The sequence below is a fragment of the Balaenoptera ricei genome, chromosome 8 (genome assembly GCF_028023285.1).
Source record: "Balaenoptera ricei isolate mBalRic1 chromosome 8, mBalRic1.hap2, whole genome shotgun sequence".
Lineage (NCBI taxonomy): Eukaryota > Metazoa > Chordata > Mammalia > Artiodactyla > Balaenopteridae > Balaenoptera > Balaenoptera ricei.
Window position 1 is genome coordinate 89847790 of NC_082646.1, and position 15919 is coordinate 89863708.

The following is a 15919-nucleotide window of genomic DNA, read 5'->3' on the forward strand; positions in this document are numbered from 1 at the left end:
TCAAGTATCAATTTCATTTGATTCAACTAATATATGCTGCCTATGTAGTAAGGTTTTACCCAACTTGTGAATAATTTCCATATACTAATCTCTTTGCTCTGAAATTCTCTTTTATTGGTGATGGATTGGTGAATTTTACTTTTGGTGAAGGGCTTATGGATAACCTCTTCTAACTATGTTGTACACTTAAAACTATATGATTCAATCTACTATTAATGAGTAGGCGCCCTTTCTCTTGTTGTGATGGCAAAGAGATGACTGAAGATGACTTATTCAATTAAGTTACACATGGAACTAGCAATCCTCCCTGCTTCCACTTTTGTTTCTCTGTTTGCATTAAGAAACTAACATTGAAGAAAAGGGAACTGCAAAATACACTGGCTAAGAAACTAAAATTGAACTCTCTCTTCCTGGTGCCAACTGTTCAAATGTTCTTACCATTCAACCATTAAGGGATCTTAAAGATTCATGATTTTAAACATATATATATATGGTAGCATATGTGTGCGTATATATATATAATAGCATATGTCTTTTCCCATCCCCCTCCCTCTCAAAAGAAGAATAAATCTTATGAGAACCCAATGTGTAAAACAGATAACAGCTGTGATACTGTGACTTGATGTGGGACAGAAAACCCAGAATGAGAATGCCACGTACTTGGCCTCTAACCTACAGCCCACATGCTTGGTCTGCCCATCCCAGGGCTTCAAGGAAAACAGTTTTAAAAATTACTAACCTCGGGCTTCCCTGGTGGCGCAGTGGTTAAGAATCTGCCTGCCAATGCAGGGGACACGGGTTCGAGCCCTGGTCCGGGAAGATCCCACATGCCACGGAGCAACTAAGCCCGTGTGCCACAACTACTGAGCCTGCGCTCTAGAGCTGGTGAGCCACAACTACTGAAGCCCGCATGCCCAGAGCCCGTGCTCTGCAACAAGAGAAGCCACCACAATGAGAAGCCCGCGTACCGCAATGAAGAGTAGCCCCCACTCGCAGCAACTAGAGAAAGCCCACTCACAGCAATGAGGACCCAATGCAGCCAAAAATAAATAAATTTTTTAAAAATATACTAACCTCGACAGTATTGGCAAGACAAAAGCCCTTACATCCATTGGTTCTTTATTCAGCACAGGTCTGCCCTCAGTTATTAAAAATTCCTAGCAGCAGTGTCAGTATTCTTCTGGAGAAATGAATCTTAGAGCGCTGCCTGGTTTCTTTTGGCAAAATAGAGCCCTTTATGCAGCCAAATGAATTTAAATTTTAAATGGCAATTTTAATAGTTACAGTAGCCTTGAAGGATTACATAGTCTATTTGTTAGTAAATAAAATACTTTCTACAAAATTGATATTTACATACCCTGATTCCTTCTACATTCTGTGGTGGTACAGACAGATTTTCCATGGTTCTCCATGGATTAAATGATCTATCACCCTTGGTTTTCTTCCAGAACACTCAGATAAGGCTCATTTCCTCCCATACATTTTTTTCTCCATCTTTTTGTTTGATGTTAAGAATGAAAACATCTGGAATTGTGGTGGTGGTGATGGTGGTGGTGATAATGGTGATGGTGGTGGTGGTATTGGGGGTATTGGTGTTCAGCATTTCAGCAAATGCTGTTTTCAGTTTTTCTAACCATCAGCCAAGGAACAAAGTAATCTATCTCCCCCGTACAGTTACATAATAGATTACAGGTCACCTATGTCTGCCTTGTCTAAATAAGGACATGGTGAAGATCAGATTACTGTGTATTCCTTTTAAGAACCTTTCATAATGGGTGACCATAACCATTTTATGAACTATTGTCCTGTGTTGTTTTGCTTTAAGATTCCATTACAGTTTTGGAAAATGTGTGGGGAGGAGGGAGAAGATCGAGAGTTTCCATATGCTGAACCCAAGATTTGACCTGTGGATCCAGATTTTAGCAATTCATAAACTTGCCTCAATCTAAAGCCTTTCGGTGATGGATGTTTGAGAAGATGGGATTATAGTAACTCTTGGTGTTAAAAATACAGATTTAATTTTGGGGAAATATTATTTGGAACATAGTCTAATAACCAGGCACGCCTTAGTCACGAGTTAGTTATCACCTCCCCATTTCTTTTTCACTTATTTTCAGACTCTTTTTCTCTAAATAAGCAGTTGACTTTTCTCTTTAAATTCTTACATGATTCAACCCCAAGATCCTTTGTTGCACACCAAACCTTTTTCTATTTCCTGCCTCAGAGAAATCTCTTTAAATGTCTCATGCCCTAAGTCACAGAGTACACGCATTCGCAGTGATCACGTTTGTCATAATCCAAAGCATATAGTCCTTATTTCAAAGACACAGTATCAATTCCCCACCTCACACTCGCCAAGACCTCATAATATTTTTGGTAGAGTGTTACAGTTTGGGGATTTTTACTAAAGCCACACTTCCTATGGTCATCCTTGCAGGTCTGTGCTGTCCCAGTTTTTAAAATTTTGATTAGAGCTCTAGACCACTCATCAGTAGATGAAGCAATGAACAATATTTCATATCGTGGACCCATTCAAAGCTCCTTTGTCATTGTTTTTGGCTCCCTTTAAAAGGCTAAACGTTGTGATGGGCTGTGTGAAAATGCACACGTGGGGAAAAGCAGATGGCAGTGTAACTGAGCACAAAGTACTGAACCTCCCTTTATTGCTCCTTACAGAAGACCAAGACTTATCCCGTGACCCCAGCGGGAGGTCCTATACAACTCAAGGATCCGAATCAGCTGGTGAGTTTGAGCTGCTTTAGTCATTTATTGTTATTGTCGTTGAACCTGCTGATTATTAATGAAGTATGAGTCAGTGTCTCCTGAAGAGTGGTTCTCATACGTTCTTTGCATGCATCACAGTCATGGGGAGGGCTGATCAAACTACATCGCTGGGCCTTATCCTTAAAGTTTCTGATTCGGTAGGTCTGGGGTGGAGCCCAAGCATTTGTATTTCTAATAAGTTCTCTGGTGATGCTGATTCTGCTGGGACAGGGACTCCACTTTGAGAACTACTGCTTTCAAGAAAGTTCTTCCATATGAAAGGATCAGGAAGAATTCAAGCAGGCACCCAGTTTAACATTGCATTACACCAAAGCGATTAAGAACATGGGCTTTGGAGAAAGAATGGCCTGGGTTTGATTCCAACTCCTCCACATGCTAACGAGAGACCTTGTTTAAAGGATCTGAGACTCAATTTCCTAACCAATAAAATTGGGATAATAATAATTGTCACAGGGCATTGTTTTAAAGACTAAATGATGTATACTTGTAAAGCATTTAGCATAACCTCCCCTCCCCGAACATGGCATAATAGCTAGCCTTTATTGAGAATTTACTGTGTGCTGGTGGCATTGTTCTAAACACTTTACATGTATTAGGTTGGACCATATGAAACTGCCATTTCTGTAGGTCAACAGTCAAATATCAGTGATTTCATATGTTTCATCTATTATTAACTCGTTTAATTATGTCAGTACTATTATTATCTCAATATTACAGATGAGGAAACTGAGGCTCAGAGAGGCTAAGCAACCTGGCTGAGTTAACATGACTAGTGAGCTGAGTGGTGGAGCCAGGTTTCAAGCCCAGAGGTCTTGTATTGCCTCTAGAAGCAGGATCTGGAGAAAGTACCCTGTCATGACCATCATTACTGCCGTTAATTACTGTAACGATCACACCCCTAGAAACGTTACTCCAGGCAGCAAAAGTAGACCATAAGGCAGGTTGACTTGAGACCACTGACGCTGGGGCTACTGAAAGGTTCTGCCAGTGCCGTCTCACTGTGGTCTCCCTGAGAGTCACCGGTCCAGGTGACCCCATGCAAACCAGGTAAGCCATATGAACTATTGTCCTCCCCTTCCTGCCCAAGTGGGAGTCGGGTTACTTCCAGGTTTGAAGATTCACACACTTACAGCAAATATGAAGATGGATATTTACATGGTGGCTTCAGTAATAACCTATACTGTAAGAGCACAGGGATGTAAGGGCCTAGTAGAAATGCTCCTAAAATAAAGACAGAAGTCCCAAGCTCTCTGGGGGCCTTGGGTGGGGCAGTTAGCCTTTCCCAGCTTCAATTTATTGGTAAAAAGGAGATCAGAGCACTGGCCTCCGTTACCTCCTAGAGTTCTTGTGAAGAGCGCGTGGTATCAGGAATTTGAAAGTGTTTTGGAAATGATACGGATCTCTGACTAAAAGGAAGTGCTCTTTAAAATCAAGAGACCCCAGCCACTCCAAGTGTGGTCCCTGGACCAGCAGGGACATCACCTAAGAGCCGGCTGGAGATGCAGACTCCCCAGTCATCCCAGACCAGCTGAATCGAGAGCTGCAGTTTAACTAGGCCTACCCCACCCCTCCCACTAGGTGGTTTGTATGTATATTGAAGTTTGAGAAGCACTGTCTTAGACTTTTTCCTCACAGTCAGAGCCAGTTGAATGATCTCTGTGCATATGTCTTAGATGGGATCTCACATCCGAGCTGCACTGTCAAGCATCCCTCTTTGCAGAACTTCCCCAGCCAGCCCTACCCGGGCTAGATTTGCAGGCCTCTAGGGCACCAGGCCAGGCGGCCTGCTGTGTCTTGTGCATCTTCTCCCATCTTCTTCGGCTCTCGCTTGAAGTGAGAATCAGGTGGGCGGGAGCAGTCTCTTTTGTTTGCCTCCTGTGCAGGTGTGTATTGTTCAAAGGGGAGGTTTCATCTGGTTGTACACACACCCAGATCTTTCCTTGCTGGGAGCACTTTTTTGAAAATCAAAATAGAGATTATGATCCATTAGTGGCCTCCCATTCAAATATCAAAGGCTGCTATGAGTCAGAGAAAGACCAGCGAGAGTGGCTGTGCCTCTTAGGTGGTTTTCAAGGCAAGGAGCTCTAGTTTAGATGGCCAGTATCCCATGACCTGTACAGGCAAACACCTGCCAATAATGACCAAGGCCTCTGGGAGGCAGCTAGAGGAAGCCCCTTGGACTCCTTCTGAGGTTTGTAAAGTAAAAGGCCACTGTCAAAATGGCCTGCTGAAACAGCCAGATGTCTGGTAGACTTTGTTTTGCTCCATTTTGAGTTTAACAAGAACATCAAATTGCATAAACAGGAGCCATTCTACCCAAAATAACCACAGCCATCAAAATTTCAGAGTCCCCTTTGCACAGTCTACAGTTTGACCCTCTGAGAAAAGACCATTTAAGGCCTGGCCATCTCCATTCATTGATTAACCAAACAGACTTCCTTGGATTTTTTCTTCCCTTGGAAGCCTTCAGGATTCTGCAGTGGGGTCCTACTGGGTAGGGAAAAAGAGTTGATTTTAGTGGGAATTTTTCACATTTCGCTTTGAAGCAGTGGAGGAAGCACAACACACACACACACACACACACACACACACACACACACACACACAAACCAAAACTTTCATTTGGGTGAGTGTCCTTCACAAGATGTCTTAGAAGTTTCTTTTAAAACATAATTCCTCCCTCATTTTGATGAACCTCCCGTTCTGACTTGTGGATTCTTTATCTTGTGATACTTCCTGTTCCTTCCAGTTTGAGATCCTTTATTTGTCTCCTTATTTGGTTTTGTAGCAGTAGAAAATGTTGTCTTCTAAGCAGTGCATGTTTCGGGAATATATTAACAGGCACTCTCCTTAGGGTGATTTTTCACAGACAGAAGGGGCTATCGCCCCTCCCACCCCAAATCCTTATTTTTTAATACCTATATTTATACCTATTGAAGATATTGGACGTGGTTTTTAGATTTGTTTTCTTTTTTTTTATAACATTTTTTTAAAATTTTTATTTATTTATTTTTTTTGGGGGGTGCTGTGTTGGGTCTTCCTTTCTGTGCGAGGGCTTTCTCTAGTTGCGACGAGCGGGGGCCACTCTTCATTGCGGTGCGCGGGCCTCTCACTGTCGCGGCCTCTCCCGTTGCGGAGCACAGGCTCCAGACGCGCAGGCTCAGCAGTTGTGGCTCACGGGCCCAGCTGCTCCGCGGCATGTGGGATCTTCCCAGACCAGGGCTTGAACCCGTGTCCCCTGCATTGGCAGGCAGATTCTCAACCACTGCGCCACCAGGGAAGCCCTAGATTTGTTTTCGACAACCTGGAGCATTTGAATCCCCGAGGGATCTTGTTAAAATGAGGATTCTGAGGTTTGGGATGAGGCCTAAGACTCTGTATTCCCGGCAAGCTCCCACGTGATGTTGCTGGTCCAGGGTAGCAAGATCCTAAATTAAAAACAGAAAATTGTAATGCTACTGTGTGCAAGCTCGTACTGCCCCCTGCGTGACAGGCCAATTAATGAAGAGGTGAGGTGTTGGGGCCAGGAATAGTGACTTTATTCAGAAAGCCCGCAGACCGAGAAGACGGACTGGTGTCCCAAAGAACGACCTTGCCTGAGTTAGAATTCAGGCTTCTTTTATCCTAAAAGAGGAGGGAATAAAGTCAAACTTTTCCTGGTTTCCAGTCAGCCTCCGGAGGGGATGTGTTAGTTTCTTCCTTCCTGCAGTCCTTCACAGGTGAGGCTGATCAGAGTGTTTCCTATGAGTGAAACAAAGATATTTTACCATAATGCTCATTCCCTGGGAGGCAGGGTTCCCAGAAATGGGCCACTATGTATAATTTAAGCTTATAGGTAACATCCCTTTAGTGACTGACTTGTAATAGAAACAGAGGTTCTTCCCTGTTACAGTAACCGCACACAATTACCATTCTTGTGCACTTCTTTAAACCTCTGTAAAATGATGAAGTGGATTCTACTATTACCCCATTTTATGAGTGAGAAAACTGAGACCTAGAGAGGGATGACTTGACCCAGCAGATGTTGCTGGCAAGAGACAGAGGTAGGGCTTGAATCCAAGGCTGTCCTGCTTTACAGCCTCTTAAACACTGCATAGTACTGCTGCTGAGAATTCTCATGCTCTTGTAGAAAAATAACATTTCCAAACCTTAATCAAATCGAGTTTTTCTGGGGAAGTGTTTTTTCATGCAACACATTATAAATGTCTGTGGCTTGAATCTATAAATAGCTTTACAGTGATGCAGCACATAGAGATTGGCCTTATGTGCTACTCTGTAAGGAACTTGTGGTGATGCGTGCCAAACTTTGGTTGAGAGATGTTGTTTTTCTCTTTAGGGCACTCAAGTGGGAGTCAGGAACGTGGGATAAACACAACCTCAGGTCCTATGCGGAAACCTCAAATTCCAGGTGAGTTTTGAGCTGTGAAGGAAAAATAACGCTAAAAGCGGGTCTCTCTGAATGTCCCAGAAAGGAAGCAGAGACCAGCTGGAAGGCGTATTCTCCTACATGTCTAACCTTGAACCTGATGGCTCCTCTTTTCAAGCTAAAGGGTGAATGAGAGCACTACAGCCTCTTGGTGGGAAAGGATGGAACATTCCTTTTTTCCTCGGTCCCATAGATTGACTGAGCTCATATTTAGACCTGTCCCTGGTCTGTCCCAAAGAAGCGCCATGTTAGTTACTACAGCTTCCTTCCCAAATGAGTGATCACCCCAGGGGCTCGTTGTCATCCCCTGACCCTTCCTATCCCAGTCATCTCTTTACTTCCGGGTTTGGGGAGAAGCGTGTAAATTTCCCCTTGCATTGCAGACAATGGGGAGATACAAGGGTCATGTTAGGCGGAGTGAGAATATTCTTCTGGCATAAAAACTAAAAGAAAAACTACTTTTTCTCGAGGGACAGTCTTTACTGATCCAGACAGAAGAAAGTTTCAGAATGTGTGATGTGCAGTGAGAAGGCTGGGCCACTGGCTCCCTTGAGCATCAGGATTTAAGGCATTTGAGGCAAATTCTTTATTTGACTTGGGCTCAAAACTGGGCATCTGTAAAGGGGGATTACAATAAAGGAAGGTTTTTCCTAGGGTTGTAAATTACTCTTTTAACTTTTAACTCTCTTTTACAATAAAGGAAAGTTTTTCCTAGGGTTGTAAATTACTCTTTTAACTTCAGAGGTCTCCAGACTGAACCTCCCTTGGGGAGAGGGAAGAACGTGGTATGGCCCGCGTCCCCTTACCTCGGCTTACCTGAGCAGAGCACGTGGAGAGGGGGAGCGGCCTGAGGGGGTGGGTGGGTGGGATGCAATTTGCTATAATCAGGCAGCAAGATTTTCCCCAGCTCTAGTGAGAGTGAATATGGAACATCTCATGGCTAGAAACCTGGGAAAAGAACAGAAATGGTAACGTCCTGTCAGCCTCCCCACCTCCTAACTCTACCTCCTTCCCCAAACTCACCTAACCAGGGAGAGGTCAGACAGAGGCAGTACTGAGCAGGAAATCAGGGGAGAATCAAGCTTCCCAAAGAAGAATGGCCAGTGAATGGCTTCCCATTTTTCTTGTTCCTTAAGCTTTAGTTCATTGCGTGGATATACGGCCCACTTTGCAATTGACTTGCAAGTTGTCAAGTCATATTTTAATCCTACTAAAGCTTGGTTTTAAAACATATAAATAGCATTTTATTGGTCTACAAGTGATACATTAATTTTTGGAGACATTTTTGAAAATACAGCTAAACAAAAGGGTAAAAATATAAATCCCTTATTATCTACCTCACCATCCAGAAATACCATGGTTACCATTTTCACGTATGTCCTTTCTGTTATTTTTCAATCTAATTTCTATACAAACATGTAATTATACACACTGTTTAGTAAACTACATTCCCAACTGGTTGGCTACAGCTTTCCAATGTCATTAAAAACTCTTCCCCTGTATCTTAGTACACAATACAATGGATGTTCCCTAATTTGTTTAACCAGTCCCTAACTGTTGGATAGTAGGTTGTTTCCAACTTTACTATCACAAATAGCACAGTAATAAACATCTTTATAGCTAAGTCTGAGGTCCTATATATTCCTAGAAGTGTTAATGTTGGATCAAAGGCTGTATATCTTGAAGGATTTTGACAAGTTTTGCCAAATGACCCTGCCCTACACACACAGGAATGTCCTTTTTCCCACCCTCTAGTGGCCTCCATTTTTGTTCCTTAATAAAATGTAAGGTGAATGCTCTCATATAGGAAAGGAATGTTCCTTTTAAGGGATGTTCCTTTAATTTATTTAGTAACATTGCACCAAAGGCATCTACAAGTTTCCACAGGTCATTCTACACATTTTTGGAAACGTGTTTTTCTTGGGAGGACTTGGAAATCTTGACTGATGATAAGAGATGAAAACAAGAGTCCTGTTGGGCAAAGACCTATAGTAAAATGGTTCTTCCAGTATTATCTGGCTATTGACTGGACCTTTGGTTGGACCCATGTATAGAGCTGACTGTAATTCTTTTTTGGACCAGGTCAATTTATAAAGTGCATTTCTGTTTTCACAAGCTTATTTCCCAAGTTCATGGATATCTTTTGCTTCCCACCAGAATGGCTGATCATCTTGGCATCTCTCCTGGCCCTGGCTTTGATTCTTGCAGTTTGCATCGCTGTCAACAGTAGGAGAAGGTAAGGGGATGCTCCTCCGGGCCTTCAACTTTGAAAGGGCATCATTTAAACTTGGGCTGTATAACTACTAAGTATAAAACAGATAAGCTACAAGGATATACTGTACAACACTGGGAATATAGCCAATATTTTATATTAACTTGATATGGAGTACAATCTATAAAAATATCGAATTACTATGTTGTATACCTGGGACTAATAGAATATTGTAAGTCAACCATACTTTAATCTAAAAATAAGAAGCCTTAGGTGATATGTCCTTGCTGCTCAGAGTGTACCCCTGGGACCAGCAGCCTCCACGCCCTGGAAGCTTGTTAGAAAGGCAGCATCTCAGGCCCTACCCCAGACCTCCTGTATCAGAGTCTGTGTTTTGATAAGACCTAAGGGATTCATGTGGACAGTACAGTTTAAGAAGCTCTGCTCTGGCATACTCCTTAGATAAAGGAGACTGTGATTATTTGGACTTCTGCTTTTAAATAGTGGTTGACTTTTTTGTGGTTCTTAATTTTGGGGGGGTTAAGCCCATGGAGACTCTATGTGATGAAAGTTGTGCAATATCTCACCAGGAAGACATAAAAGATATACTCATTCATTGATTCATTAAACACATATTTATTGTGAATTCATAGTGCACAAAAACGCTATATAGAGATTCAGGGGTTGGCCCTTTAGCCTGTCTGAGGCCCCTAGAAACTTCTAGAACCCTTACCTAAAGCAGGCATTGGGTTTGTGTTTTTATTTGCTGGGTTTTTTTTTTTTTTGGAATGACAGTATTTTCTGCTTTCTGGAAGCTGTCATTGAAAGGATTCAGGTTACGGCCTAGGTAGAGTTCCCTGAGACTGAGGTGTATGAGACAATAAAAAACTTTCCTTAGGGAAGTCTGAAAAACGACAGCTCCCTAGAACTGGCATGTGGGCTGTTTTCATACTGTCAAACGTCCCCTCTCTCCTACCTCAACCAAGGCCTATTGTTTTGGAATGTACACAATGCATATACCTGATTGAGCTGTGACCAGGCTCTAGAAATAATGCTACCTAAAATGAAGTGAAGGAGAACAGTAATTCTAGCATCAGAGGAAATGAGCTTTCACAGGGGTATTCCAGAAGTGAAATTCTAAATTTCCTGTTCAAGATGCTCTAAAGAGCCACGATTTTTCTCCAAGCAAATGCAGAGGAACATTTAACCTTTGGTAAACATTCCTGGAGGTTTCTTCTTATAAGGCAAAAGAATTTTATATACTTACATACAGGCCAGAAAATGCCCCTCCATTTGGGGAAAGACCTGGAGAAGATTCTAGAATCTTTCCTGTTGGCTTTTGGAAAGCAAGAAACAGCTCATTTCATTGTCGTGTTACAGCCCATGCAGTATCTCTACTTATCGGAGGAAACCAAATAATGTCGTTTTACGCTGGTACAAGTTAAAGAAAGTGCTTTTAAAGTCGAATAGCTGTGTTGCTATCTGTACCTTTGAGGGCATAATAAAAAAAGAAATTAGTCATGATAGCCAATTGTATAAGGAACAAAAACTAGGAAAATAAATCTGAAAGACCTCCTAGAAGTCTCCCATGACTAAATGGAAAGAGCTTTTTTTTTTTTTTTAGTTGAATTTAAATAATGCGATTTGAGGGAGCCCTTACAAAGAGTCTTTATACTTTCCCTCGGCTTCTGTGTTTTCTCCTAGATGACTTTTGCTCAATTAAATATGAATTTCCTATTGTCAGAAATCAATCCTTTTGTTCCAGGCCCTAGAATGCACCACTTCTGCTCACATATACAGTCCATAAGCTTTGTGCATGTCACCATGGAAACGCTGGCCTCAGATGCTCTCGGAGTTGGGGAGAACTTGGAGAAGCATCTCCGTTGTCCCCAGAGCAGCTTGAGTCCCTAGGGTGTAGCTGGTTAGCTCCTGTGTCGCTTCTCATCATGTCTGCAGCAAAAATGGGCCCCCTTGCTTTCCTCCCCCTCCTCCCAAGACCAGTGGTCACCCTGGCAACAGGCAAACAGGGACACACAGGATCTGGCACAGCAAGTGTCTCACAGGGAAAGTAGCTGCTTGGATGCTGTAAATTACTATGTCCTGATTTGATAATCAAAAACAGATTTGCCACGTAGCTAAAGGGTGGTTAACAGCTGCACAGGCCCCTGAATGTGCAGTGTGTTTCTAAAGCCGCCAGCCCATTTCTAATCCTCTTAAAAGGCTGAGGCCTTTCTGCTTTGCGCGCTGCATTATAGAGGGATACAGAATCCTATTTTCATCAAAGAAAGTTTGGTTGAAGATAAGAGGCCTACAGCAGCCATTCATTTATTCAGCAAACCTCTTTTGAGGGGTGGCTACGACAGTCAACACTGCAGAGACGAGGAAGACATTAAAACGAAAAGGGTACCATCCCTTCTCTGCAAGAATCTTGAGCTTTCGTGACACTATTGGCCTGTTGAATTTGAGTCAGCTAATGTTTACTGAGAACATTCTCTGGGCCAGGCCCTGTTATGTGAACTACAGTTAAAAGATAATAGTGGAAAAGCATTAATTGCTGAAGTGGAGGTGGGAGAGTTAAACATGGGCTTCCATGAGGAAGTGATGGGTGAGTTCCGTCATCTTAAAGCTGTAGCAGTGTAGCTCACTGTAATCTCTGCTCACCCAGTCTCCTTCTGCCCTCTACAGCAGAGGTGTCCAGTATAACTTTCTGTGATGACAAAAGCATTCCACATTTGTGCTAATACACAACCACTAATCACTTGTGGCGACTGAGCACTCATAATGTGGCTAGTTCGACTTAAGAAGTGAATTTTAAATTTTATTTCATTTGAATTAGCTTAAATTTAAATAGACACATCTGGCTGGTGGCTACTGGATGGAATGGCAAAGCTCCAACACAATGCAGAGTAAATCTCTAAATATCTTTAAGGACTGTCAGGTAGAAGAGACAGAAGGTCAGTTGTTAAGTTACTCCCCACCCACCCAAGTCTTTCAGGATAAATTCCCCCATGCCCTAAAGATACGTTACCTGGTTCTAAACCCCACCCGCTCCTGGCCAGGCTTCGGTCTGGCATCTTCTACATCGTGTCGTCACTGCATCCTCAGCTAATGCCTGAGATTGAAGGGGAAAGGAGATACAGGCAAGAGGCAGTTCAGTAAAAATCTCTGACCTTTAGAGTCATAAAGTCATAAAGTTGCAGATCCGGTGTAGTTCCTGCCATAACTAGCGGGGTAGCTTCGGGTGATATGCTCGACTTCTTGGACTCAGAAAAGAGGTTAGCTGGATCACCTCTGAAGTACCCTCAGCTCTAATGTTTCTTTTAACATTCCTATAACTAATAAGAATGAAAAAAATTAGAACTTGCTTTTTAAAAGTGCTTATGAAAGGCCCGGAGCACCAAATATTGGGCTGAGTTATTTATGAGCATCACCCTGCCCTCCTGAAAGAACTCAGACAAAAAACAGAGACCATGAATCCAAAGGGAAATGGGGTCAGGACCAAACCCAAGCCCAATATTCCTAAGCCCTGCACATTGAATGTTACCCACTTTCAAAATCAGCTTCGTTTAGGGTAATAACATGACTCCCCACTTCACCCCCTTGCACAAACATTTTTTATGAGTATAAATCACTTCCCTGCAATATTTCATCCAACTTCTCAAGTACACATTAGGTAGGTGAATGGGATTTACTTTAATAAGACACCTGTTCTCCAAAAAACATCTGATGCAAACTAGTATATATAGAATGGATAAACAACAAGGTCCTACTCCATAGCATAGGAAATTGTATTTAATATCCTGTGATAAACCACAATGGACAAGAATATGAAAAAGAATGTATATGTATATATGTATGTATAACTGAATCACTTTGCTGTACAGCAGAAATTAACAGAACATTGTATAAATCAACTACACTAAATAAAATTGAATTTAAACAAAAAACTATCAAAAACAAAGAACATATGAGATGCCCCCTGGCAATCTGAAAAAACATAAGCAGCGTCCACCTTTGGCCTTTTCCATCATCTTCAGAGTAAATATAACAAGGTGGGTGGAGGTAGCCAGAAGAAACAAACCAAACACATTTCATATGGCTCTGGTTATATTAACAATGACAGCAAGTGCTTCTTGAACATTTACTGTGTTCCAGATACTGTTCTAAGTGCTTATCCAAGGCCTCGGTTTCCTCACCCCACGTTGTTCAGAAGAGCAACAAATAAAACAGTGGTAGACTTACGTATCCAGTGCCAGCCTCTGTTTCAAGGGATTTTCACAATTCTTTGACGCTGGTACTCTTAACAGCCTGGTGTTACAGATAAGAAAGCTGAGGTTCAGAGAAGTGAAGTGAGTTGCCCCAGGTCACACAGCGTTAAGGTCCCCAAACCAGGCCTTCCAAGCCCCTGCTCTTGTCTATGTGGACTGCATCCATATGCCCAGCCCCACAGACTGTCACAAGTCAAGCATCCTTCTTCCCCCGACCCCTCATCAAGCGTCATGCCAGAGGAGACAGGATCACCCTCCTATTCAGGAGGTATAATGTCTACTTCCCCAAACAAGGGATTAAAGTTTATGGCCTTGGCAGTCCCAGAGGGAATGGCCCATGATCATTAATAATAGAAGCTTTGTCTGTACAACTCCAAATATCCAGTGGCAAAGTGAACAATTACGACTTCATACTGTTTCCAAATCTCCAGATGGTTAGTAGCATGAATAGAGTGTGGCAGAGCCCAGGCTTTTGGTCATAAAAGCCTAGATTTGAATATTGACTCTGTCCCTCAAGCTAGTTTCTAAACCTCCCTGAACCTCAGTTTCCACTGCTGTATAATGGGAATAACAGCTGCTTTGTGAGATTATTGTAAGGATTACATGAAATTACATGCAAAGTGCCTGGCATTCAGGAGGTGTCCAATAAATGCTAGCCCATTTCCCCTCCTCCCCACTCCAGATGTAGTTGTGAGGGTCTGCACCTCTGCTTTTGTTTGAGCAGCATCTGACTTCTAGATGTGTGGCAGTGATTATGTTACAGGAAAGAGGAAGCATTGCGTCAGGCTGGGTATGATAAAGCAATGCTCTGACCCAGCAACAAGGCCAAGGTCATGCTCTTCCATAGAAGACCTTCTGCATTTGAATCTTAAATAATGTTACGAGAAATCTTAAAGTAATAGTGAACAACTTGCCTAGGAGGTAGTTAAACCTCCTATATCCAGGGTTATACGGCAGTTAACCAATGTTAAGAGAAAAATCAATATGGCCTTATACTTCTAGAAAAGAGTTGTCTCATTCTTCTCGGCTTGCAGTAATAACCCTGACAAGGCCCACAACGTGTTGACCAGGAGAGGAAGAAATGGGACTTCCTTGAATACGCAGATCAGAATGATTTACAGTCGTTCCGTTGATGGTTTATCTGAGCCTGCAGAAACGGCTGGAGTTTAAAAGAGGCAAACATTTCCCTTCCGTAGTATGGTGGAAGGAGAGTTAGAACTTGGGAGTCAGACACACCAGGATTTGAATCCCAATTCTTTTAGTATTTGTTGAATAACCTGGAGCAAGTTATGGAATTTTCTGAGCCCCAAGATTTCTTTGGCTGTGATAATGGGATAATAATTGTACTGGCTTCCCAGAGCTGTGACCACTGATTCTCAAACTCAAGTGCACATCAGAAAGCCCTTGAGGGTTTGCTAAACCACAGACCCTGGGCCCCTCTCCTCCAGTTTTCTGATTCAGTATGTCTGGGGTGGGGCTGAGAATTTGCATTTGTAACAAATTTACAGGTGATGCTTTTGCTGCTGGTTCAAGGACCTCGCTTTGAGAAGTGCCGCTTGTTAAGAGTCAGTAGGATGAAACATACTCAGATTGTCATCAACTGTAGTGATGGTGGCAGTGACAGTGATGATGATAATTGGGTCATTGCACCCATTTCTCATGTGATTTTTTAAATTATTAGGTGTGGGCAGAAGAAAAAGCTGGTGATCAACAATGGCAATGGCACTGTGGAGGAGAGAAAGCCCAGCGGGCTCAACGGAGAAACTAGCAAGTCTCAGGAGATGGTGCATTTGGTGAACAAGGAGCCGTCAGGGACCCCAGACCAGTTTATGACCGCAGATGAGAGGCGGAACCTGCAGAATGTGGACATGAAGATTGGGGTGTAACACCTACTCCATGACCTTGGAAAGAAACCATTGTCAGAGACATAATCTTTACAGGGAGCTGGGACACTTCACAGATGCGATGTGCTACTGATTGTTTCATTGCGGATCTTTTTTCAGCATAAAATTTTCTATTCCTTTTTGGGGTTTTTTTTTTGTGTGTGTTTTGTTTCTTAAAGTCAGTTCCAATTTATAAAAACAGCATTGCTTTCTGAAATGAGGGCCCAGTTAATAATCGGCAAGAATTTGACTGTTCCAGTTCCCACCTAGAAGCCTTTCACCCCCGCCTGGGGTGTGCTATGGACGGCTTCTAGCAAAAGCCACACATCCATCTTCCTGACCCTCA

At 42.6% G+C, this 15919-nt stretch overlaps 1 protein-coding gene across 9 annotated transcripts in view; it reads left to right on the forward strand.

Moving 5' to 3' along the window:
- The window catches only part of CD44 (CD44 molecule (Indian blood group)), an 86861-nt gene extending 71146 nt beyond the window's left edge, over positions 1-15715 (forward strand). For all 9 annotated transcript variants that reach the window (XM_059931385.1, XM_059931376.1, XM_059931377.1 and 6 more), the window contains 4 exons: positions 2677-2742; positions 7121-7192; positions 9368-9446; positions 15372-15715. In XM_059931385.1, the coding sequence (XP_059787368.1) occupies positions 2677-2742; positions 7121-7192; positions 9368-9446; positions 15372-15576 (422 nt within the window). In that variant the 3' untranslated portion in view covers positions 15577-15715. The remainder of the gene's footprint in view (positions 1-2676; positions 2743-7120; positions 7193-9367; positions 9447-15371) is intronic.
- Positions 15716-15919: the final 204 nt, after the last annotated feature.